Raw genomic sequence first — 25,423 nt, 5'->3', positions numbered from 1 at the left:
CTGAGCAATAGCCGGCTATTAGACGTGTGTCTAAAAATGGGATGAAAAACGTCTAAAAGTAGACGTCTAAAACACGTCTATTTTTAGACGTGTTTTAGACGTTATTTTTAGACTTTTAGAAAAAAAAATTACCCTCGTTTCTCATCATTTTGGACCGTGGGCTATAGCCCATATCGTACGGCATACTATAGCACGCCGTTTTTCATCATTTTTGAGGATTTGAAAAAAATGACGAAATGACAAAAACGATGGGTTATAGCCCATGTTTTTTGAAATTTTGAAAAAAAAAGTTATCCTCGTTTCTCATCATTTTGGACCATGGGCTATAGGCCATATCGTACGGCATACTATGGCACGCCGTTTTTCATCATTTTTGAGGATTTGAAAAAAATTAAAAAATGAAAAAAACGATGGGTTATAGCCCATGTTTTTTGAAATTTTGAAAAAAAAAGTTAGCCTCGTTTCTCATCATTTTGGACCGTGGGCTATAGCCCATATCGTACGGCATACTATGGCACGCCGTTTTTCATCATTTTTGAGGATTTGAAAAAAATGAAAAAATGAAAAAAACGATGGGTTATAGCCCATGTTTTTTGATTTTTTGAAGAAAATTTGAATCCTCGTTTGAATCCTATTTTTAGACGTGTTTTAGACGTCTATTTTTAGACTTTTAGAAAAAAAAATTACCCTCGTTTCTCATCATTTTGGACCATGGGCTATAGGCCATATCGTACGGCATACTATGGCACGCCGTTTTTCATCATTTTTGAGGATTTGAAAAAAATGAAAAAATGAAAAAATGAAAAAAACGATGGGTTATAGCCCATGTTTTTTGAAATTTTGAAAAAAAAAGTTAGCCTCGTTTCTCATCATTTTGGACCGTGGGCTATAGCCCATATCGTACGGCATACTATGACACGCCGTTTTTCATCATTTTTGAGGATTTGAAAAAAAAGAAAAAAAACGATGGGTTATAGCCCATGTTTTTTGAAATTTTGAAGAAAATTTGAATCCTCGTTTTTCATCATTTTTGACCATCCTACTGAGCAATAGCCGGCTATTAGACGTGTGTCTAAAAATGGGATGAAAAACGTCTAAAAGTAGACGTCTAAAACACGTCTATTTTTAGACGTGTTTTAGACGTTATTTTTAGACTTTTAGAAAAAAAAATTACCCTCGTTTCTCATCATTTTGGACCGTGGGCTATAGCCCATATCGTACGGCATACTATAGCACGCCGTTTTTCATCATTTTTGAGGATTTGAAAAAAATGACGAAATGACAAAAACGATGGGTTATAGCCCATGTTTTTTGAAATTTTGAAAAAAAAAGTTATCCTCGTTTCTCATCATTTTGGACCATGGGCTATAGGCCATATCGTACGGCATACTATGGCACGCCGTTTTTCATCATTTTTGAGGATTTGAAAAAAATTAAAAAATGAAAAAAACGATGGGTTATAGCCCATGTTTTTTGAAATTTTGAAAAAAAAAGTTAGCCTCGTTTCTCATCATTTTGGACCGTGGGCTATAGCCCATATCGTACGGCATACTATGGCACGCCGTTTTTCATCATTTTTGAGGATTTGAAAAAAATGAAAAAATGAAAAAAACGATGGGTTATAGCCCATGTTTTTTGATTTTTTGAAGAAAATTTGAATCCTCGTTTGAATCCTATTTTTAGACGTGTTTTAGACGTCTATTTTTAGACTTTTAGAAAAAAAAATTACCCTCGTTTCTCATCATTTTGGACCATGGGCTATAGGCCATATCGTACGGCATACTATGGCACGCCGTTTTTCATCATTTTTGAGGATTTGAAAAAAATGAAAAAATGAAAAAATGAAAAAAACGATGGGTTATAGCCCATGTTTTTTGAAATTTTGAAAAAAAAAGTTAGCCTCGTTTCTCATCATTTTGGACCGTGGGCTATAGCCCATATCGTACGGCATACTATGGCACGCCGGCTATTAGACGTGTGTCTAAAAATGGGATAAAAAACGTCTAAAAGTAGACGTCTAAAACACGTCTATTTTTAGACGTGTTTTAGACGTCTATTTTTAGACTTTTAGAAAAAAAAATTACCCTCGTTTTTCATCATTTTGGACCATGGGCTATAGCCCATATCGTACGGCATACTATAGCACGCCGTTTTTCATCATTTTTGAGGATTTGAAAAAAATGACGAAATGACAAAAACGATGGGTTATAGCCCATGTTTTTTGAAATTTTGAAAAAAAAAGTTATCCTCGTTTCTCATCATTTTGGACCATGGGCTATAGGCCATATCGTACGGCATACTATGGCACGCCGTTTTTCATCATTTTTGAGGATTTGAAAAAAATGAAAAAATGAAAAAAACGATGGGTTATAGCCCATGTTTTTTGAAATTTTGAAAAAAAAAGTTAGCCTCGTTTCTCATCATTTTGGACCGTGGGCTATAGCCCATATCGTACGGCATACTATGGCACGCCATTTTTCATCATTTTTGAGGATTTGAAAAAAATGAAAAAATGAAAAAAACGATGGGTTATAGCCCATGTTTTTTGAAATTTTGAAAAAAAAAGTTAGCCTCGTTTCTCATCATTTTGGACCGTGGGCTATAGCCCATATCGTACGGCATACTATGGCACGCCGTTTTTCATAATTTTTGAGGATTTGAAAAAAATGAAAAAAACGATGGGTTATAGCCCATGTTTTTTGATTTTTTGAAGAAAATTTGAATCCTCGTTTGAATCCTATTTTTAGACGTGTTTTAGACGTCTATTTTTAGACTTTTAGAAAAAAAAATTACCCTCGTTTTTCATCATTTTGGACCATGGGCTATAGGCCATATCGTACGGCATACTATGGCACGCCGTTTTTCATCATTTTTGAGGATTTGAAAAAAATGAAAAAATGAAAAAAACGATGGGTTATAGCCCATGTTTTTTGATTTTTTGAAGAAAATTTGAATCCTCGTTTGAATCCTATTTTTAGACGTGTTTTAGACGTCTATTTTTAGACTTTTAGAAAAAAAAATTACCCTCGTTTTTCATCATTTTGGACCATGGGCTATAGCCCATATCGTACGGCATACTATAGCACGCCGTTTTTCATCATTTTTGAGGATTTAAAAAAAATGAAAAAATGAAAAAATGAAAAAAACGATGGGTTATAGCCCATGTTTTTTGAAATTTTGAAAAAAAAAGTTAGCCTCGTTTCTCATCATTTTGGACCGTGGGCTATAGCCCATATCGTACGGCATACTATGGCACGCCGTTTTTCATCATTTTTGAGGATTTTTAAAAAATGAAAAAAACGATGGGTTATAGCCCATGTTTTTTGATTTTTTGAAGAAAATTTGAATCCTCGTTTTTCATAATTTTTGACCATCCTACTGAGCAATAGCCGGCTATTAGACGTGTGTCTAAAAATGGGATAAAAAACGTCTAAAAATAGACGTCTAAAACACGTCTATTTTTAGACTTTTAGGAAAAAAAAATACCCTCGTTTTTCATCATTTTGGACCATGGGCTATAGCCCATATCGTACGGCATACTATAGCACGCCGTTTTTCATCATTTTTGAGGATTTGAAAAAAATGACGAAATGACAAAAACGATGGGTTATAGCCCATGTTTTTTGAAATTTTGAAAAAAAAAGTTATCCTCGTTTCTCATCATTTTGGACCATGGGCTATAGGCCATATCGTACGGCATACTATGGCACGCCGTTTTTCATCATTTTTGAGGATTTGAAAAAAATTAAAAAATGAAAAAAAACGATGGGTTATAGCCCATGTTTTTTGATTTTTTGAAGAAAATTTGAATCCTCGTTTGAATCCTATTTTTAGACGTGTTTTAGACGTCTATTTTTAGACTTTTAGAAAAAAAAATTACCCTCGTTTCTCATCATTTTGGACCATGGGCTATAGGCCATATCGTACGGCATACTATGGCACGCCGTTTTTCATCATTTTTGAGGATTTGAAAAAAATTAAAAAAACGATGGGTTATAGCCCATGTTTTTTGATTTTTTGAAGAAAATTTGAATCCTCGTTTTTCATAATTTTTGACCATCCTACTGAGCAATAGCCGGCTATTAGACGTGTGTCTAAAAATGGGATAAAAAACGTCTAAAAATAGACGTCTAAAACACGTCTATTTTTAGACTTTTAGGAGAAAAAAAATATTTTCTCATCATTTTGGACCATGGGCTATAGGCCATATCGTACGGCATACTATGGCACGCCGTTTTTCATCATTTTTGAGGATTTGAAAAAAATTAAAAAATGAAAAAAACGATGGGTTATAGCCCATGTTTTTTGAAATTTTGAAAAAAAAAGTTATCCTCGTTTCTCATCATTTTGGACCATGGGCTATAGGCCATATCGTACGGCATACTATGGCACGCCGTTTTTCATCATTTTTGAGGATTTGAAAAAAATGAAAAAATGAAAAAAACGATGGGTTATAGCCCATGTTTTTTGAAATTTTGAAAAAAAAAGTTAGCCTCGTTTCTCATCATTTTGGACCGTGGGCTATAGCCCATATCGTACGGCATACTATGGCACGCCGTTTTTCATCATTTTTGAGGATTTGAAAAAAATGAAAAAATGAAAAAAAACGATGGGTTATAGCCCATGTTTTTTGAAATTTTGAAAAAAAAAGTTAGCCTCGTTTCTCATCATTTTGGACCGTGGGCTATAGCCCATATCGTACGGCATACTATAGCGCGCCGTTTTTCATCATTTTGGACCGTGGGCTATAGCCCATATCGTACGGCATACTATGGCACGCCGTTTTTCATCATTTTTGAGGATTTGGAAAAAATGAAAAAAACGATGGGTTATAGCCCATGTTTTTTGAAATTTTGAAAAAAAAAGTTAGCCTCGTTTCTCATCATTTTGGACCGTGGGCTATAGCCCATATCGTACGGCATACTATGGCACGCCGTTTTTCATCATTTTTGAGGATTTGAAAAAAATGAAAAAAACGATGGGTTATAGCCCATGTTTTTTGAAATTTTGAAAAAAAAAGTTAGCCTCGTTTCTCATCATTTTGGACCGTGGGCTATAGCCCATATCGTACGGCATACTATGGCACGCCGTTTTTCATCATTTTTCATCATAAATGTAGACGTCTAAATGTGTACGTCTAAATGTAGACGTCTAAATGTAGACGTTTAAATGTGTACGTCTTCTCTTATGGGGGTCCCTGGCATATCTTTTCAAATGGGGGTCCATGGGCTAAGTAGTGTCAATTTGGGGGTCCTTGGCATGAAAAAGTTTGGGAACCACTGCTTTAAACACTTTAGCACTTTATGAACATGAACAAAATAGATGGGTCCCCCCTGGAACTCCCTCAGGTACCCCTGGGGGTCCCCGGACCCCACTTTGGGAACCACTGCTCTAGAGCTTGTTGTTTTTTTCTCACGGTTAATTTCCTTACCATCGTTGGTCAAAGGCTTGCTATGTGAGGGAAATGGTGGGTTTCTGACTGTATATGCAAAGTGTCTTGAGACAACTTTTGGCACTATAATACAATGTAATTTCATTGGGAAAAGAGATTCTCTCTTCAGGCTGCAACTTGTGCAACTGAATGGTCTACAGGCTGCACACCGAGTCCATGCTTGTGTATGACTATGAATGTGCTGTAATGTAAACATGAACAGTGTGTTCTATATCATATCTACCGGTATCTATCTATGTAAACGTGAACAGTGTGTTGTCGTTATCGGGCGTTTCGGAGCGGCGTGCGTACCCTGTAGCCACCACGCCCCCTTGTGGATGGAAGTTGCAGCAGAGTCCGTTGGACGACTGGTCCTCCTCCGTCTGCATCAGCCAGCCCTTCTGGCCCGGTTCCCAGATCCGCAGCGCTCTGCAAGAACAGACAGAACACCTCTAGAATCAGTCAGTCCGTCGGGCCTTTAATTTGACAGATTACAGTAGGTACAGTAGACAGGAAAAGGGTTGAGAGAGATTTGGGAGGAGACACACCGCAAAGGTCGTCGGGATCGGGACTCGAACCCGCGACACAGGTACACAAGTATTGGCCTGGGTATTGACCCAGGCCTTTATTGGCCTGGGCCAGACATTAAAAATTAACCCATTCTGGACGGGAATGCCTTTTAGTGTTTTAAGCATTAGGTCATACTTTAGCTATTGACAAATAGCAGATCTACAAGCTCATAGCTCTGTAGATCTGCTATTTTTTGAAAAATAGTGAAAATGTGGCGCAAATCTTTGAATATATAAGTGAACGCTTTTAACTCAAATCTTTGCTTCTTGGGGGGGGGGGGGGGTCCCGGAACAACATATTTTAGATAATTAGATCATTCTGGGTGTCCTTGACATGAAATAGTTTGAGAACCACTGATATAGAAACATAGGGTTTTTCAGAAAACTGTCAGAATTAAAAGACATTTGTAGTAGAAATTATCATTCCAATCTTAAGGTTTTGCCAATTATTTGCGGGCAATTATCCATGTGTCTCAGGTTGTGAATTCCTGGTCTATTACATGCTAGTCCGTGCATGTTGAAAAGTGTTTCCCCCCCACTGTATATTAAACGAATACATTTCTCACCTGTCTTCAGTCACTATCGCCAGGTGCAAGCCGTCGGGAGAGAACTGTATGGCGGAGATTTGGTTTTGCCCGTAGAGGTTACAGTAATCGCTGTGGACCGAAGCAAAAAGTACAAACGTTTAGCCGCTCATCGCGGTACAGCATCAATAGATGTACAACAAGGTGCGCATGAGACTAATATACAGAACAAACAAATATAGGACCTTCAAGGAGTTTGGAAAGAAAATAAACTTTGGTCAAACAAGGTTGAAAGCGGCTAAAAACATCAAAGCGAAAGTCTAAGTCATAGGTTATGTTAAGAAAACATAGACGGAAGACAGATGTTGATGTCTTCTATTGCAGGCGTGGGCAGCTTTGACGCTATATTTCCACACTCACTCCAGAGGGCCACATTGTATAGAACCGTCAAATGCCTTTAATTATAGCTATGTACTTTTTTATCCCATGATTTTGTAACCCATTTTTCACCCCTGTGTCAATCATCTAATGTGATCCTGGGCTCTACACACCCTCCACCAACCTAGTCCCCATATATGGGGGACAAGGGGAGAGCAACGGACTTGAACTCATGCTTCCTTCATGTCTGAAGCCCATCACACACCGTCTGCGACCGTCTGCGGCGCGACGCGTTGCCGCGCGGCACCGCCTGGAAAATAGAACTGTGTTCTATCGGCGCGCCGGGCCGCGCGGCGCGACGCGGCGGACGGAGCCGGTGTGCGATAGGTTCATTGAAAATAATGGAGGTGGCTGTGTCCGCCGCGCGGCGGATGCAGCCGGTGTGTGGTGGGCTTCAGTGTCCAAGTTGCTCCTTTAACACCTGACAGGGGGGAGTTTCCCTGGTTGGACGTAGCACGTGGAAGGAACACGTTATTCCAACCAGTTCCTTTCCCCTCCATCAGGCGCCCCGGCTGGCCAGGGGGAGGCAGTTTAGTGACCAGCTATGTACTTTATAAACTAAATACAAATACATTGGACGGGGAAAAAAAGACAATTACATTTTAATACTACTCGTTAAGCTACTCATTTAGACGGAAGTAATTACAGCGTGTCTGTACTGTATGTACTGTATGTTCTATTGCCACGTACTGTACCCGTACCCACGCTGTACTTTGGAGTCAGATGTCGAATGCACAGAACTTTTAACTCTCAAACAAAGGCCTGAACCTGACAGAGCAGTGTTGGGACAGGTTACACCAGTCAGACATAAGACACATGCTCATACTTTGTCTTAGAGCTACCGAGGTAAATAGTGAAAGTTAGCGCCTGTATTGAAGGTACCCGAGGGGCACTAACTAATGCTGACACAGTAATTCTTCCTGGTACTGAAGCCCTGCATGAAGGCAGTATAGAGTAGATGATTCTATTCATAGAAACATGGACCTTTGACGCAGTATACTGTACGCTGGAAGGCCCAAACGGACCCGCCCCGAGCCGCGGTGCTGCTGAGCATCCCTCGTACAGTATGTACAGTAGTCCCACAGGGCTGCGTCTCAGGTCCTCATTCTGCTCTGTCCTAGTTCATCTATCCTCACGGCTACAGAGTTATCTAAAGACATTTAGACCTGAGGCCGATTCTAAAAGAAATGGCTTCTAAATCCTAACCTGAAATCTATGTCAGCGGTGCTCAACCTTTTCCATGTCAAGGAGCCCCAGAAGTATCTGTATTTGGCCGTGGACCTAGCCTGGCTAATAAGCCAGGGACCCTCCCTAGCCTGGCTAATAAGCCAGGGACCCTCCCTAGCCTGGCTAATAAGCCAGGGACCCTCCCTAGCCTGGCTAATAAGCCAGGGACCCTCCCTAGCCTGGCTAATAAGCCAGGGACCCTCCCCAGAAGCAAAGATTTTAGTTAAAAGCGTTCGCTCTGAAAGAATATATTTCAAACATTTGGGCCACATTTTCACGATTTTTCAAAAATAGCAAAACTACAAGCTCGTAGCGCAGCACTCTGTGCCATGCTATGAGCTTGTAGATCTTCTATTTTTCAATAGCTAAAGTATAACATAATGCTTAAAACACCAAAAGAGGTTCCCGCGCTGCATTGGTTGAAATAAAGTAGACTGGTTACATTATTGGAGTGCATGTAGATTTGAGCCGAGCACGTTGGACACTAAAATGCACGTTGAAATGTGAAGTCAAACAAACGGTTCTGGTTGTGCAACTCTGTCAATCTGCATGCGTGAGCATTTTGTCTTATCTTTTTTCCCCTTCAGAGTCAGATTACGTGTGTGGAAACTGTGGATTACTGGTTAAACCTTCAGACAGTTTGAGTGCTCAAATCAAATCCACAAGCTCTCGAATTTCGCCAACATTATCTACCTTCATTAAGTGTATGTCCTTTCCTTCTTTACATAAGCTTGTTTGATTGAGGACAGTGGGTGATTTTTTTTTTCTTTAAAATTTTTATCCCACGATTTTGCAACCCATTTTTTGTCAATTATCATTCTAATGTAATCCTGGGCGTCTGTCCTATGAGCAAAACCTTGTTGGTCAAATGCACAAGAAGAGTGTACCTTCGGTGAGCATCTTCATTGAATATTGAATATTCACTCTAACCACAAGTGGCCTTGTGGTTAGAGTGTCCGCCCTGAGACTGGGAGGTCAGGGTTCGGGTAAATATGGGACCCAGTGCCTCCCTGCTTGACACTCAGCATCAAGGGTTGGATTGGGGGGGGGTCAGTCCCTGTGACATACTAGCGTCATGTCCAGGGGGTGTACTTGTACATCAAGCTGCCTGAAATAGGAGATAGGCTCCTGCCCTATGGGCCTCATGGCTCGGCAAGGCTACTTAGGGCATTCATTTATGAGAAAAAAACCCCACAGAGTTAGCATATGGAGATATGAGGTTTCTGCCCAACAGCGTCCATATACCCTATACTGTATACGGCTAGGACAGAGTGGAATGAGGAAACGAGACGCAAGCCATTCAATCTTGTTGACTAAAATAACTTGATGAAACGGTATACGTCCTCCATTGATTAAGAAGAGAGTTGCAACGTACACCAGCGTGGCCAGTTTCTGGGCGGTGTACGGGTCCCAGAGGTCGATCCACCAGGTGGAGCCGCTGTACGCCGCGGTGGCCAGCAGCGCCCCGTCGGGGGAGAAGTCGCAGGAGGTCAGCAGGTAGAAGGTCTTGTGGGCGCCGCCCGTCAGGTTCCTGATGAAGGTGTAGGACCGCAGGCTCCACAGACACACCATCTGGTCAGGGGAGACGGAACACAGCGCCGCGTCACAGACTGTTGTGTCATTGTCGTTAACCGTGAGTTTAACCCATTCTCGGGGCGGGAACCCCTTTTGGTGTTTTAAGCATTATGTTATACTTTAGCTATTGAAAAATAGCAGATCTACAAGCTCATAGCGCGCCACCGAGTGGCGCGCTATGAGTGTGTAGTGTGTGCATGCGTGCTGGTCAGGAGGACTGGGTCCTTGCAAAAAGTGATTTAGATTTTCAGTGACTCTACAGAACAATATAAATGTGATCCGTCAGAGAAAATGAGAGCAAGTTTACAACAATGCCTGGAAGCTTCTCTGGAGAGGAAGACAGTAGATTGAGAACAGTTCTCTCTCTCCAGAGGAATGAACTGTTGGGCCGCTGGGGAAATTAATTAGAAGTAACGCACTGCTCCGGAACCGGGTGAAGATAAAATTTAGTTTTTATTCATTGGTTGCGTTACTAGACGTTGCTGTTCTCCCCTTTGATCTTCTTCGGTAGTGGGTTCTGCATTTATGAGCATTGTATGTTTGTCCTGTTTTTGTGTCACTCACTCGACTCACTCAACCTTCTGCAAAGTGGTGTCAGAGTCTGGAGGTTAGAAAACCGGGCTTGTTTCCAGACAAGAATACGGTATTATTTGTGAAGGTGAAGGACTAAAAGCAGATTCTAGAAATATCTTCTAAATCCTGACAGTGGTTCTCAAACTATTTCATGTCAAGGACCCCCAGAATGATCTGTATTTGGCCACGAAGGAACCCCCAGAAGCAAATATTTGCGTTCGCTGTGAAATAATATATATTCAAAGATGTGCACAGATTTCACGATTTTTCAAAAATAGCAGATCTACGAGCTCGTATAGCGAGGCACTCGCTTGTAGATCTGCTATTTTTTCAACAGCTACATAAGTCTTGGAACACCAAAAAGGGGTTCCCGTCCTAAACATTCACACACCGGAAATAGCTGCTCTACTTTTTTAGAGATTGTAGATCTGCTATTTTTTCCCGGGAAACACAACCATGTAGAAAATCAGGCATACAATCTGGGTTGGAAAAATGAGGAATGTTCAACCCCTCAAATCAGCAGCAGAGATGGTCAAGCTGCCCTTGAGCCAGGCACTCTCTCTCTTAGTCCCCAAACTGCTCCGTCAGTGGCCAAAAATGGACGATGTCATTTGGAGGTTGAACTTGGCAGGGATGGGATGGATTTGATATATGAAGAATAAACAGGACCATTCCCCCAGTGGGTCGGGTCTATTTGTGGTGCCCGTAGAAAGGCAGTGCAGGTTTTTTTTGAGTGGGAGGTTTCTTTTCTTTTCTGTTTTTTTGCCCTTGGTAATAATGACTGTAATGAGCCCACAGAGCGGAGGGAAATGGGCCTAATGGCTCGTCTCTTATCCCATTCTGAACGGGAACCCCTTTAACTAAGCATCATGTTATGCTTTAGCTGTTGAAAGACCTACAAGCTCATAGCGCGGCACCGAGTGCCGCACTATGAACTTGTACGTCTGCTATTTTTGGGGGTCGTCTCGTCTGGCCAAATATAGATAATCTTGGGGGTCCTTGACGTGAAAAAGGTTGAGAACCAGTACTGACACATAGAAACATGAGGTTTTTTCAGAAAACTGTCAGGGTTTAGAAGACATTTTGTTGAATCTTTTCTCAGGTGGAAATGGGTTATCTGACACTGGCCGAGCACTCCCTCTCAACGTGGACTGGGCCAAAAGTCTGGAGGGTCCACAATGAAAACACAGAACTACGACTGCTTTCAAGTTCAATCATCGACTATTAGGCTTAACCAATTTTGACATGAGATCAGATTGTAAAAAAAATGTCTTCTACATCCTGACAGTTTTCTGAAAAAGCCATGTTTCTATGTGTCAGTCGTTCTTCGAAAGAAAGAGGAGGGGACAGCGTTCCTCTGTCTTTTCTATCACTATAGTGACTGTAGTGATTGACATCTATAGTATTACTGTATATAAAGTCCATGCATTGAAGCCACTAGATTTGGGGTTTAGGGTGCTTTGAGTCTGTGTGATTTTCATGGGCAACAGTGACAACAACCTTGGAATGCGTCAAGCGGTGTGAGAGAGAGGGAGGGAGAGAGAGAGAGAGAGAGAGAGGGGCTACCTGCCCAGAATATTAATTAGAGAGGAGTCCGTTACCCCGGGAGGAGAAGGGAGAACCATGTGGAGATCTGGGGTTCTCACAGGTTGTTGTTTTTGGCAATCTAAAAAAACAAACCCTGGCTTCTGCCAACAGTCTAGGTTTAAACCCAATAGGCTAAATAGCGTATAGAAAAGGTATTTACACTTCCTGAGGCCCCCCCCGCCCCCCCCCACCATAAAAGAAGGGATAGATACAGTAAATCATATTGATAATATAATGGAACAGATCACTTTCTGTCTCAGACTGCAGGAGGAGAAATGTATAAAGTTTTGATCTAAATTGGGTGAATCGACCAGATTTTGTAGTGGCAAGGATTGAATATCTTACTCATGCGTCTATTTTTGTGTTTACTTGTTCAGACTGTAGTGTACAGTCCGTCTATTTCCAGCCCCCCTGAAATAGCCCGTATGTAGTTCATGCCACTTTGTGCTTTTCTCTTTTAAATTTAGATAATGTTTTTTTTCCACAATGGCCGCCGGCCCGGCGCACCTTTGTCAAGGCCAGAAGAACGCACCAATGTAACATTATCCATTATCCCCCGATGGCAGTTACAAGGACTGGCCTTAACCCATTCTGACCTGAGATCAGATTCATACGAGGTTTCCACTGGACACACACTGGTCTGATTAACCCATTCTGACCTGAGATCAGATTCTAAAAAATGTCGTTCTTCGATTTTTCAAAAAATAGCAGACCTACAAGCTCGTAGCGCGCCACTCGGTGGCGCGCTATGAGCTTGTAGATCTGCTATTTTTCAATAGCTAAAGCATAACATGATGCTAACACCAAAATGGGTTCCCGGTCAGAATGGGTTAAAAGAGTTTTTTTTTAATCCTGGTCGCTATACCTCTGCCAACCTGGGGAGAGCAACGGACTGACCTCATGTTTCCTTCAATGCATGAGGAGTCCCAAGTCGCTTCTTTTCAACCTGACCCCCTTTTTTTGAAACTAGGTCCTTGTTGCCACTCGCCCTACTTGATTTGAGCATAGATATCTAAATAATAGAGATGGCACTGGATGGGAGAGGAATCCTGGTGCCGTCTCTATTATTTAGATATCTATACTCAAACCGAGTGGAAGTGGGTTGAAGTGTGTAGGGGAGAGTGGCGAGGAGCTAGTTTAAAAAAGGGCCTAACAGTGGAAAACGTGGAAGGAACACGTTATTTAACCTTAGAGTATATATGAATAGAGACTGGCACCCAGAGGAAACCCTGAGGCCAAATGGACATAGTGGTATTGCAGTGTGGGCCCAAACACATGATCCAAACACAGATCTACAAGCTCATAGCGCGCCACCGAGTGGCGCACTACGAGCTTGTAGCTCTGATATTTTAGAAAAATCGACTGACATAGAAACATAGCTTTTTCAGAAAACTGTCAGGATGCAGAAGACATTTTTAGACTCTGATCTCAGGTCAGAATGGGTTAAGTTGTGTGTGTGTGTATAGGCTGGTCTCCAGAGAGAGCTACAGACAACAACACACGTGTGACATAAACCTAATCATGTCATCAATTAATAATACAATTTATTTATGCCGAAATGCATTAAGAAAATGCTGTTAGTTGAGCCCTTCCTTCTTCCCCCACATCATCTGAGGGGTCTGTGGGGCCGAACCACGGAGTCAATGCCAACTAAAGGTCACATCTTTGAACGGATGCCAGAGGATCATAGAATACACAGCAGGCTGTGAAAGTATATTACTGCTCAGTCACGCTTTGCTGAACAAATACAAGTTACAGAAAGGACACTTAACCCATTCTGACCTGAGATCAGATTCATACCAGGTTTCCACCGGACACACACTGGTCTGATGAACCCATTCTGACCTGAGATCAGATTCTATAAAATGTCAGTCGTTCTTCGATTTTTCAAAAATAGCAGACCTACAAGCTCGTAGCGCGCCACTCGGTGGCGCGCTACGAGCTTGTAGATCTGCTATTTTTCAATAGCTAAAGCATGACATGATGCTGACACCAAAACGGGTTCCCGTTCAGAATGGGTTAACCACAAGGACAAAACAAATAAAAAAGGATATATGTATACATATGCGCGCACGTGCACTATAGGGCATTCACTTCTAGTCATTTTTACCAGTTGACTAGTTGCCTAGTTTACTAGTCTAACCACCTATTATGTAAAACAGATAAATCACACCCGTGTGAACTGAGTGGTGCAACTTTAAATAAGGTCGACTAGTGAATTTACTAGTCGACTAGTTGCTTAATGCCCTAACGTGCACACACACACACACACACACACACACACACACACACACACACACACTAAAAGGTGCTTCACTTCATTCACCTTAATTTCTAATCGGTGGACTATCTATTTACAGCAGCAGCCGTTGATGTAGAATCTAGTGCCACTGTACTGTGAATAGATGGTCCATAAGTGTCCCAGATCCAGATCTCAGATCTAGGACACTTTGTCACAGTCATGGCCGTCCAGCCCAGAACCCAGGTAGTGGATTTATAGGTCAGTGTTTGCTGCCGTGTTGGGACTTAATCCATTTTGTGCGGGGACCCCTTTTAGTGTTAGCATTATGTTGTGCTTTAGCTATTGAAAAATAGCAGATCTACAAGCTCATAGCGCGCCACCGAGTGGCGCGCTACGAGCTTGTAGGTCTGCTATTTTTGAAAAATCGAAGAGCAACTGACATAGAAGACAGAATCTGATCTCAGGTCAGAATGAAAACTATCAGGATTTAGAAGACATTTATAGAATCTGATCTCAGGTCAGAATGGGTTAAGGGACCAGGAGACATCTTGTTCATATGTCAAACCCAGTGATGTGAGGCCAACGAACCAACGCAGGACAAGTGGCTTAACCCATTCTGACCTGAGATCAGATTCTAACGCACAGAAGAATGGTGGTTCTTTAACGCATATTGACCTGAGATCAGATTCTATAAAAGAAATGTCTTCTAAAGAAGTTCTAACAGTCTTCTGAAAACCCCTATGTTTCACAATGTCAGTGGTTCACATCAAACATTTTCATGTCCAAAGAAGCAAAAGATTTGACTTCTGGAAGAATATATAATCAAAGAGTTGCGCCAACATTTTCACAATCTTTAAAAAAAAGAAAATAGCAGATCTACAAGATCCTATAGCGTGGTAGATAATAGCAGATCTGCTATTTTTCAATAGCTTAAAGTATAACATAATCCTTGAAACACCGAAAAGGGGTTCCCGTCCAGAATGTCTTAAACAAAGGAGGGCTTAGGTTATCTTTGCTGCTGATTAATTCAAAAGGCAGCGTCTAGAGGAAAGCAGACGGACGGATTCCGTCCGTAGAGGGCTAGCCTAGCGTGTGGTTTGACGTCTGCAAAGTGCCAAAGGGCTGCTCTGCCATGTGGTTGGTTTTATTATTAGCCATTTATCTCCGTCGTCGTGGACAGATATAATAGATGATGAATGTCATCATCAATATGTTATGAACACCACATTAGCATAACTCACCCTGTCGAATCGGCCCACTGATGCAATCATGCTGCAGTCTGGAGATATGCAGCAGCTGCTCACCCAGTCCTTATGGCCCGACAGAACCTGCACCATTTTACCTACAGGACACACAGACAGGACACACAGGGGACAGACAGGGGACACAGGGGACACACAGGGGACATACAGGGGACATACAGGGGACAGACAGGGGACACAGGGGACCGACAGGACACACAGGGAACAGACAGGGGACACAGGGGACATACAGGGGACAGACAGGACACACAGGGGACAGACAGGGGACAAGGGGGACAGACAGGGGACACAGGGGACAAAGGACACACAGAGGACACACAGTCAGGTACGCCGAGAAGAGCCTGAGCTACAGTATACACTGAATAATAGACGGTAATGCAGTGGCGTACGGTATCTACAATAAGGCGAGGGCAGACTGTCCTGTCCGCCTGTCCAAATCCATTTCTGGCCTGGCCAAAATCCATACAATGAGAAAGAAATGATTTGCTGCTGAAACAGGTTTTATTTTCCTCTTTTTGCTCGCGGACAACAGATCCATTCCGAGAGTGAATCTGACACAGAGCTGATTAAGTACGTCATAAAATCACAGCCGGCGTGTGAAAAGTGAGGGGCGCTCTTATCGTACTGTACGTACTGTACATCACCATGACGACATCATTTCGATGGGTGTGGGTTAACGTGATTATTGTGTGGGTTAACGTGATTATTGCCACTTCAGTGATGCTTGCGGAACTCGACTTCGTCTCGTTCCTGACCGCATCCCTGTCGTGGCAATAATCACGTTAACCCAGCACCCTCTCGTGTAATATTGCTTAATTCATTGTCAATGGGACAAAAATATTGATTTGCTCAGACACATAAATTCTCCATTCATTATTTATTTTATTTAGCGAATGCAAAGTCCTTAAGCCAAGCGGTTGCCTCCTGGTCTGCTGTGTGGAGGGTGATTAATCCTCCTACCAGTCTTTGGAGAGGACAGACTTCTATGATGTGCTCCATAGTTTGCTCCTCACCACACGCCCATTTGTGGAGGGTGGCCAAGCAGGGGCCATTCATTGATGGCATTTAATGTTTGTGCTAGGACAAAATAGCCGATTGGCTCGTCTACGTAAATTCTGCATTCATTGTCATTGTTTGTGTTAGGACAAAAATCTACACTATAGCTGAATATAGGAGGGCTAGCATTTAATTTTTAATAGGAGGGGCTAGCATTTAATGTTTGTGTTAGGAGAAAAATCTAGCGCCCCCTTCAAAAACAGCATGGATCACCTTTCTTTGTCAAGTCCCAGATCCTCAGGGTCTTGTCCCGAGAAGACGACACGAGGGTTAGCTTTCCGTTGGGAGGAAACACCAAGTCCCTCACGATCCCCTCGTGACCTTTGAGATCAAACAGAGGCTGACCTGAATGTTCACAAAGAGAAGAATAGCATAAACATCACCGGAACCACTCATGTGTGTGTACAGTAGAAGTAGTACAGTATCCCACTGAGCAGGTATTTTAACCCATTCTGAACGGGAACCCGTTTTGGTGTTAGCATCATGTTATGCTTTAGCTATCGAAAAATAGCAGATCTACAAGCTCATAGTCGCTCTTAGCGCGCCACCGAGTGGCGCGCTAAGAGCGACTGACATTTTTATAGAATCTGATCTCAGGTCAGAATGGGTTAATCAGACCAGTGTGTGTGTGTCCAGTGGAAACCTCGTATGAATCTGATCTCAGGTCAGAATGGGGTTAATCAGACCAGTGTGTGTCCTAGTGGAAACCTCGTGTGAATCTGATCTCAGGTCAGAATGGGATAACGCCTGCTGTTTACCTGTTAAGACATTCCACAGTTTGATCACGCCATCCTCCAGGCCGGTGGCCAGCAGCAGCGTGGTGGTGGACTTGGACTTGGACGGGACGTACTTCTGGTTCTTCTGACACGTGGAGGTCTTGTGGGGTCGCGGTCCGAAGGCCAGCCCCCACACGGCCTGGTCACAGCTGAAGCTCTTGTCCTCCCGGTCGCTTTCATCCTCCTGGCTGTCTCTGGAAGAGAGACATTATATTACATTTATACAGTGTTTTTTATTTTAAAGCGAGGGAGAGAGAGAGAGACAGATAGAGAGAGAGAGAGGGAGAGAGAGGGACAGAGAGAGAGAGAGAGGGACAGAGAGAGACATCTGAAAGAGAGACATTATATTAGATTTATACAGTGTTTTTTATTTTAAAGCGAGGGAGAGAGAGAGAGACAGATAGAGAGAGAGAGAGAGAGAGAGAGAGAGAGAGAGGGACAGACAGAGAGAGAGAGAGAGAGGGACAGAGAGAGACATCTGAAAGAGAGACATTATATTAGATTTATACAGTGTTTTTTATTTTAAAGCGAGGGAGAGAGAGAGAGACAGATAGAGAGAGAGAGAGAGGGAGAGGGAGAGAGAGGGACAGAGAGAGAGAGAGAGGGACAGAGAGAGAGAGTAATAGCATGAAAAGTGATGAAATGAATGAAAATGATCTTCCTGGCTTTCTCTTTTCAATCATTATTTGATTTTCAGTGTTTTTAATTAAAAGCAAGGGAGAGAGAGAGAGAGAGAGAGAGAGAGAGAGAGAGAGAGAGAGAGAGAGAGAGAGAGAGAGGGGGGAGAGAGAGAGAGAGAGAAATAGCATTAGCAGACTAGAATGAAAAGGATTACATGCAATTCATTGAAATTGTATTTTTACTTGTAGTTTTTTCTTTTTTAGTCTTTTCTTAACTTATATTTATTCAGCAAAGGGTGACTTACTTAGCAATGAATGTTCTGTATCTTGTTCTTATTGTATAATTACAGCAGCTTGCTCCATTGTATATCTCATATCCAATGGCATCCATTTATTCAAAGCTGGGAACTGACAAAAATGTGGCCTTAGTTGACATTTATTTCCCTGGTTGTCTCAACTTGGGGGGGAAAGAATGACTCACCGAACATAGTTTTCTCTTGGTACATTTCAGCATCATTTCAGCCTGTTGTACAGTCATGATTAGGTTATTACATCACGTGGTACTGTGGTGAGCGTGTTTAAAACAAAAGCCTTGACCCCTTACTCTGCGTCCAGCGGCCAGGCCACGACCCACACCATGCCGTGGCCCATGGACCAGGCGAACCAGGATCCGTCCGGAGAGAAGTCCACGCTCCACGTCTCGCAGCCGGCCCGGCCGTCCAGCGCCGGGGGACGCCTGGTCCTCAGCTCCAGGATCAGGTCCGACGGGTCGGCCGCTGGAAAGGAAAGGTACTATGTTTACCCAGGGTAACTGGACTAAGCTCAAGAACTTGTTTACAGCCAGGCGCTGCTCATAGAACATTTCATGGTAGGGGTTCAATGCCTTGCTCAAGGGCACTTCAGCGGTGGTCATTTTAACGTGCCGGTCCGGTGATACGAACTAGTGACCTTCCGATATCAAGACCGCTCCGCAAACCATTCCGCCACCGCTGCCTCAACGGAGAGAGAGAGAGAGAGAGCCAGGGGGGATAATACTGGTTTTAGTTCCGACCAGTGGCGTTTCCAGGAAGGAGTTACATTTTGGGGCAGGCAAGGTGTGTGAATTGTCGTCGTCCCCCGGGGCTGAAAGACATGCGTTTGCATTCCAATGGGTGATTGTCAGGGTTATGCGCGTGACATCATCGTACCTGGAAGTTATGCGGGAACGCCCACTGAGTGTCAAAAAACTACTTTCTGGCCTTGACAGCCCGTTCATCCACACAGAAAAGTCCTGTCTGATTGCATTAAACAATGTTAAACTCACCAACATTGCAGGTGTTACGAAAAGCTTGAATTATCCTCTTTTCTATCTGCAAAGTTTTTGTTTCATGAAAATCCACCATAGAAACGTTATGAGCTAGTATACTTTCTGTCAAGGAATGCCCTGCATTTGATTATTTGTCAGAGTTTGGAAGTGCTTGTTTTCAATAACACAACATTTTGCTGCCTCCTGCATTATGTGACATTTAGAGACGGGTGGTACGGCAGGACGGTTGAGTGATTTCCAACGAGCGCTTCCAAACTCCAACACTCCAGATGAGGGGGGGGGGGGGGGGGGGGGTGTCCTGATGGGAAAATCATGCATGTGCAATACATTGACACGAAACAAGACAGGAACGCCCCAAAACGTCACATCCGGGACATTTACCCTGGGCAGAATTTTCTATGGCTGCCAATGCAACTTTTTCCAATCCTTAATCACATACGGACAAACATCTATGCCGATAATATCTAACTTGCGGAGGTAGCGTGCCTTGTCCACGGGCAACAGATCTTTCAACGTATGTCATTGCAAATAAGTTTGATAATCGCTACTCTGCGCAATATTGTTTTGGAAATGCCGCAAATTGCATTGCAGTGAACGAGAGCAAATCACAGTTTACCCGGGGGGTGGTGACTCCGCCCTGAATACGCGTTTTCGTGTCAATGTATGCACTCTATTGAGGGTCGCGCTCTATACGCGCGATGGCCAATCCGCTGTCCACTAATAGTTCTCAGGTCTTGTGTATGGATTTTTGGCCAGGCAGGAAATGGATTTGGACAGGCCTGTCCTCGCCTTATTGTACAGTAGATACGCCTCTGGTTCCAACCCTTATACCTAGTAATTTTCAGCCTATTCGGTTTCGGCCCGAATAGGCAGAAAATATATCACCGAATAGTGTATGAAATTAATGCATTCAAAAGAGCTGAATACATGGTTTATGGACCCATAATAGTGATTATTATTTAAGTTAAGTGTTGCCATAACCATTTATTTTGCCATAAATCAGGTATAGCTTTAAGGTACGGCCATGACAGCAATGGTAGGAAAAAAATATATATAATATGAATCATATTCGGATATTCCGGTATTCGGCCAAATGTTTCCTATATTCGGTATTCGGTTTTGGCCCAAGAATTTCCGTTTCGGTGCAGTTATACCTAACCATAACGGCAAGCATCGGATCTGTGTGTGCATCCCAAACCGGGTGACAACAAGTCACACCGACATAATGCAATATGTTATACGAATGGCAGCCTAGAGACCAGTGGTTTTCAAACCGGTGGTTCCGGGGACCACCAGTGGTCCTTCACTCATTCATTCAGGCTAAAAATGATAACCAAAATAATAGACCCTTACAGATCTATAACTCTTGAGAGCGTAAAATGAAACTAAATTATTGTTAAACATCTGCATTGCTTAATAAATTACGTCTACACAATTATAGAATGTGTCGATACAGACATCATATCCGACGACAACAACGTATTCTTCGTTTTGGGTCTGAGGCTATTGTGTCGTTAACTGGTGGTTCCGTGGCTCAAATGAGGACCAAATAATGGGCCTTTCACATGAAAAGGGTTGAAAACAAGTTAAACAACTGGCCTGGACCGATTATGATTTATAATCCAGGTTGAATGTGAGCGCTGTGTTGCTGTGCTGGAGAAGATGATTGGTGCCTTGGGAGTCGAGCACAGTTGTTGGCGTAATCACGTTAGCACGGAGGGCTGTAATTACAGTAGCAGGTGAGGTGGTAGCTCCAATATGTTCCCTCAGTCCCTACGCTGAGACACAGAATGAGCGTAGGGTTCCCTCAGTACCTACGCTGAGACACAGAATGAGCGTAGGGTTCCCTCAGTACCTACGCTGAGACACAGAATGAGCGTAGGGTTCCTTCAGTCCCTACGCTGAGCTACAGAATGAGCGTAGGGTTCCTTCAGTCCCTACGCTGAGGGCGTAGGGACGCGTAGGGACTGAGGGAACATATTGTAGCACCAATATGTTCCCTCAGTCCCTACACTGAGACACAGAATGAGCGTAGGGACTGAGGGAACATATTGGAGCCCCAATATGTTCCCTCAGTCCCTACGCTGAGGGCGTAGGGACGTATTGGGGCCCCCATATGTTCCCTCAGTCCCTACGCTGGGACACAGAATGAGCATAGGGACTGAGGGAACATATTGGGGCTAGTGAGGTGGTCACCAAAACCATCTGGGAATTAATTAAGAAAAGATTGCGGTGGACTCGAATCTTAATGCAGGTTCCCACTCGTCCAGAGGCCCACATGTCCCCTAGTGCCCAGGTGTCCAGGTGCCCACTCTTTTTTTTGTGTGTGTGTGTGTGTGTGTGTGTGTGTGTGACCGTGTGTGTGTCACAGGGGGTGGGTGTGTGTCTGTGTGTGTCACAGGGTGTGTGTGAGTGTGTCACAGGGTGTGTGTGTGTGTGTGTGTGTGTGTGTGTGAGGGAGAATGTGTGTGTGTGTGTGTGTGTGTGTGTGTGTGTGTGTGTGTGTGTGAGTGTGTGTCATAGGCTGTATGCAATCCCAATCAGTATCAGTGCTGCTAGGGGTCAATGGGTCGTACAAGTATACATACACGCCACGCACGCGCGCGCGCGCACACACACACACACACACACACACGGGAGCCGCTCGGCTCAAAAAGAGATCCATGCAAGCGTCCAACCAGAACGCTGTGCTGCGCATCAGCGAAGCGTTGAACGCTTAATAGATCTTGTTCCACTACATGATCATGATTGATGACAGTACAGTACAGAACGTCTGCTCTTTGAATGTTTTCTAGTACATCCAGAAGCCATGCAGCAGAACAGATCGAAGCAGCAAACCTCATGGATTATAAATAAGCTGAATTAACTACGACGCCACGTAGACACTAAACTAAAGACAGACAGTCGAGAGGGTCCCGAGCTTATGAATGATGGTGTGTACAGTGTAGTGTGTGTACTATTATTTTTGCACAATGTCATCTTTCATGATCTTTGCAATAATTAATATATAACTTACATGATGTCCCTTCTTGCAGTCCTGCTACGTTCCTCCGCTCCGAGGAGCACATTGTGGCCAATGTGGAATGTTGTTGGTTGACATCCAAAGATTATCACATCCTCGGTCGCGTTGCAGGCGGACTGGACTGACTAGAGACTTCCTGGGTATGTAATAATTCTCCCTACAGCAGCGGTCCACTTTTAACAGTCCATTGAAAAAGAAAAGGAAATCCTCACACAGAGACAGACAGGTTCAACAAGACAGGTCTATCTTTCTGGTCGGATTTCCCCTGTTTCTGTTTGTTGTTGCTCTGCTGATCACATCTGTCACCACCTCCACCAGCACGGAATGTAAAAACTGTGGTGTGTGTGTGTGTGTGTGTTCACTGTACTGTGGTCGGTGTGTGTCTGAGTCAATAACAAAATATTCAGCTGATTTCCTATTCATCCGGATTCCCCCGCTCCCATTGGCCGCTCGTCGCGGTGCCTCCTCCCTTTAAATCTTGTGTTTTTTGTGTGACGCTAGAGGTCGCTGTTTTTGCAATGTGAGGAACGTTCACAGCACTGCAGAAGTCAGTTTATTTGGTTTAAAAGCAATTCCACATTAAATCGTTGATTGATTGAAATATTTATTAACAGGTTTGCAGAATTACTGTACATTTCAAGCACAACTCAAGACTGTTAACTGTGAGTGGACGACCAAATAAAGCATTACACTTGTTTACAAGAGAAGAGGGTCCACCTTATTGTTCAATTCATCAAAACATTTAGAGACATACAAATAGACACTTCTATAATAGCCAAAGAACAGAACAGGAATTCATCATTCTTTGAACAAGCTTTATTGGGTCGTCCACTCACAGTTAACAGTCTTTGTATTGAGTTAAGGTTAAGGTTTCTTTATTTTGTCTCCCAAGGGAGAAATTTGTCTTGGACCCCAAGGACCCGCCCTGCAGCATAGTACAGATACAATACAAAACAATACAATACACAATACAAGACAACAAAGGCACACACCAACATACCAAGTGCAAAATAGGATAAACATCACCTCATAACCTTCGACCCCTACCCTGTCTGCCTTCTGCAAGGACTCTGTTAAGGAGTGTGATTGAAAGAGGGACAAAGGCGAATGCTTGTACCAGCACGTATTCTATTTGCTACCTGATAGTAAGCTAGTTGAAAATAAATATTTCAATCAATAAATCACATACAGTATAGCCTATCATCCTCCTGGACTGTTGACTTTTATAGATTAATGTCACATTCACTCTGGACGTTTTTGCATTTTCTGTCTAAATTCCAGTGACTCTCTCTCTCTCTCTCTCTCTCTCTCTCTCTCTCTCTCTCTCTCTCTCTCTCTCTCTCTCCACACCAATGATTTGTAAACTTGCACCCACTTGCAACAGAAAGAGAAAAAAAAAGTGCAGATCTGCAAAAATGCAAATGTTCCTTTGCAATGTATTGCAACGTTTTCGTTGCATTGTGTGAATAATTGGTTTGTAGTCTGTGGTCATGGGCTCTAGAGACCTGCTCTTGTACAGTTAGTTGTATTTCAACAAATGCATACAGTAGGCCTATACCAATACTAAGTTGCTTCAGGCTCATTATTTCCAGGGTTGAAGTAGCTATTCCAGTTTAAGTTGACACTTGTGAGTATGACTTTAGATATTTTACGTTCCTCTGTCTACCCTGAAATAATACTTATGCTTCATTTTCATCATTATTTTGCTGTTGAAAATGATCAGTTTATACTGGGCACAGATCAGTGAGGTCTGGTGAATGACTAAACCCAAATTCCTCAAGCATGGTTACTCAATAACTGCTAGCTGTGTCTGTGCACGCAAACACCTCGGCCTGCATGCTGCCGTTCCAGGCTGAGATAGTAAAGAAAACAAGAGTTATGTAGACTATGTGTGAGATGCATCTCACTCTGCCGTTGACCACCAGCACCACCTATACAAGGACGCTCTGCAGGTGCAGGTTGTATAACTTTACACCTAGCCCTCTAGTCATCCATGTAATGGCACTGTGTGCATTTTATTTGCACATTCTTGCCCTGGGTGGGTTGGGTTTCTCACCCGTTAGCTGGGGAAACACGTCAATGTTTTTTTGTTGACTAATATTTTGTTCGGCCACACTGACTGCACTTTGTGGCTGTACACTCAAGTGTCAAATAACCCATCTTTGCTTCTGGGGAGGTCCCTGGAACAACATATTTTCAGATGGGGGGCGGAGGGAGGCATGTTACATATAATTTTTGAGGTCCTTTTCATGAAATATTGAGCACCACTGAAACAGAAACATAAGGTTTTTAAATTCAGAAAACTGTCAGGATTCTTTTTTTATTTCGACGTCAGGCCTAAATGGGATAAGCACTGAGGATTTGACAGTGTAAATTTGAGTCCCTCCCAGAAGGCATCAGGTACGGTCGCCCCTAAACCATCTCACCCCTCAATTACTTTCCGCCAACCTCACGCCGGCCGCTCGGTGCCGCGATTCTTGTATTCTTTATTGTGTTTTACTGAGAATAAGGTTAGAAATAAGTTTAGGGTTAGGCATAGTTTTACTGAGGTAAGTTTAGGAATAGGGTTAGGTTTAGGCATAGTTTTACTGGGGTAAGTTTAGGTATAGGGTTAGGTTTAGGCATAGTTTTACTGGGGTAAGTTTAGGAATAGGGTTAGGTTTAGGCATAGTTTTACTGGGGTAAGTTTAGGAATAGGGTTAGGTTTAGGCATAGTTTTACTGGGGTAAGTTTAGGAATAGGGTTAGGTTTAGGCATAGTTTTACTGGGGTAAGTTTAGGAATAGGGTTAGGTTTAGGCATAGTTTTACTGGGGTAAGTTTAGGAATAGGGTTAGGTTTAGGCATAGTTTTACTGGGGTAAGTTTAGGAATAGGGTTAGGTTTAGGCATAGTTTTACTGGGGTAAGTTTAGGAATAGGGTTAGGTTTAGGCATAGTTTTACTGGGGTAAGTTTAGGTATAGGGTTAGGTTTAGGCATAGCTTTACTGGGGTTAAGTTTAGGTATAGGGTTAGGCATAGTTTTACTGGGGTTAAGTTTAGGCATAGTTTTACTGAGGTTTAGGTTAAGAATAATGCGTTTTTTTAACTGGGGGTCCTTGAACTGAAAAACCTTGAGAATCACTATAACTTCTCATCAGTGCCGGTATGTTCTTGCACCAACGTTAACAAGAAGCTAATTAACGCACCCGGCCCACATTTGGCCCTCTGAACGATGG

General features: G+C 42.9%; 1 protein-coding gene across 1 annotated transcript in view; it reads right to left on the bottom strand.

The window, feature by feature from the left end:
* The window catches only part of wsb2 (WD repeat and SOCS box containing 2), a 35,368-nt gene extending 12,813 nt beyond the window's left edge, over positions 1 to 22,555 (bottom strand). The window contains exons 1-8 of the mRNA XM_080756061.1: positions 22,203 to 22,555; positions 18,485 to 18,656; positions 17,243 to 17,454; positions 16,698 to 16,829; positions 15,408 to 15,508; positions 9,565 to 9,761; positions 6,567 to 6,656; positions 5,744 to 5,860 (exon numbers count right to left, since the gene is read on the bottom strand). Coding sequence (XP_080612187.1) covers positions 5,744 to 5,860; positions 6,567 to 6,656; positions 9,565 to 9,761; positions 15,408 to 15,508; positions 16,698 to 16,829; positions 17,243 to 17,454; positions 18,485 to 18,656; positions 22,203 to 22,254 — 1,073 coding nt within the window. The 5' untranslated portion in view covers positions 22,255 to 22,555. The remainder of the gene's footprint in view (positions 1 to 5,743; positions 5,861 to 6,566; positions 6,657 to 9,564; positions 9,762 to 15,407; positions 15,509 to 16,697; positions 16,830 to 17,242; positions 17,455 to 18,484; positions 18,657 to 22,202) is intronic.
* Positions 22,556 to 25,423: the final 2,868 nt, after the last annotated feature.

This window comes from Protomyctophum bolini (assembly GCF_963924005.1).
Source record: "Protomyctophum bolini genome assembly, chromosome: 22".
Classification (NCBI taxonomy): domain Eukaryota; kingdom Metazoa; phylum Chordata; class Actinopteri; order Myctophiformes; family Myctophidae; genus Protomyctophum; species Protomyctophum bolini.
The sequence above is the reverse complement of the archived record's forward strand: the minus strand, read 5'-3'. Positions and strand labels throughout refer to the sequence as shown.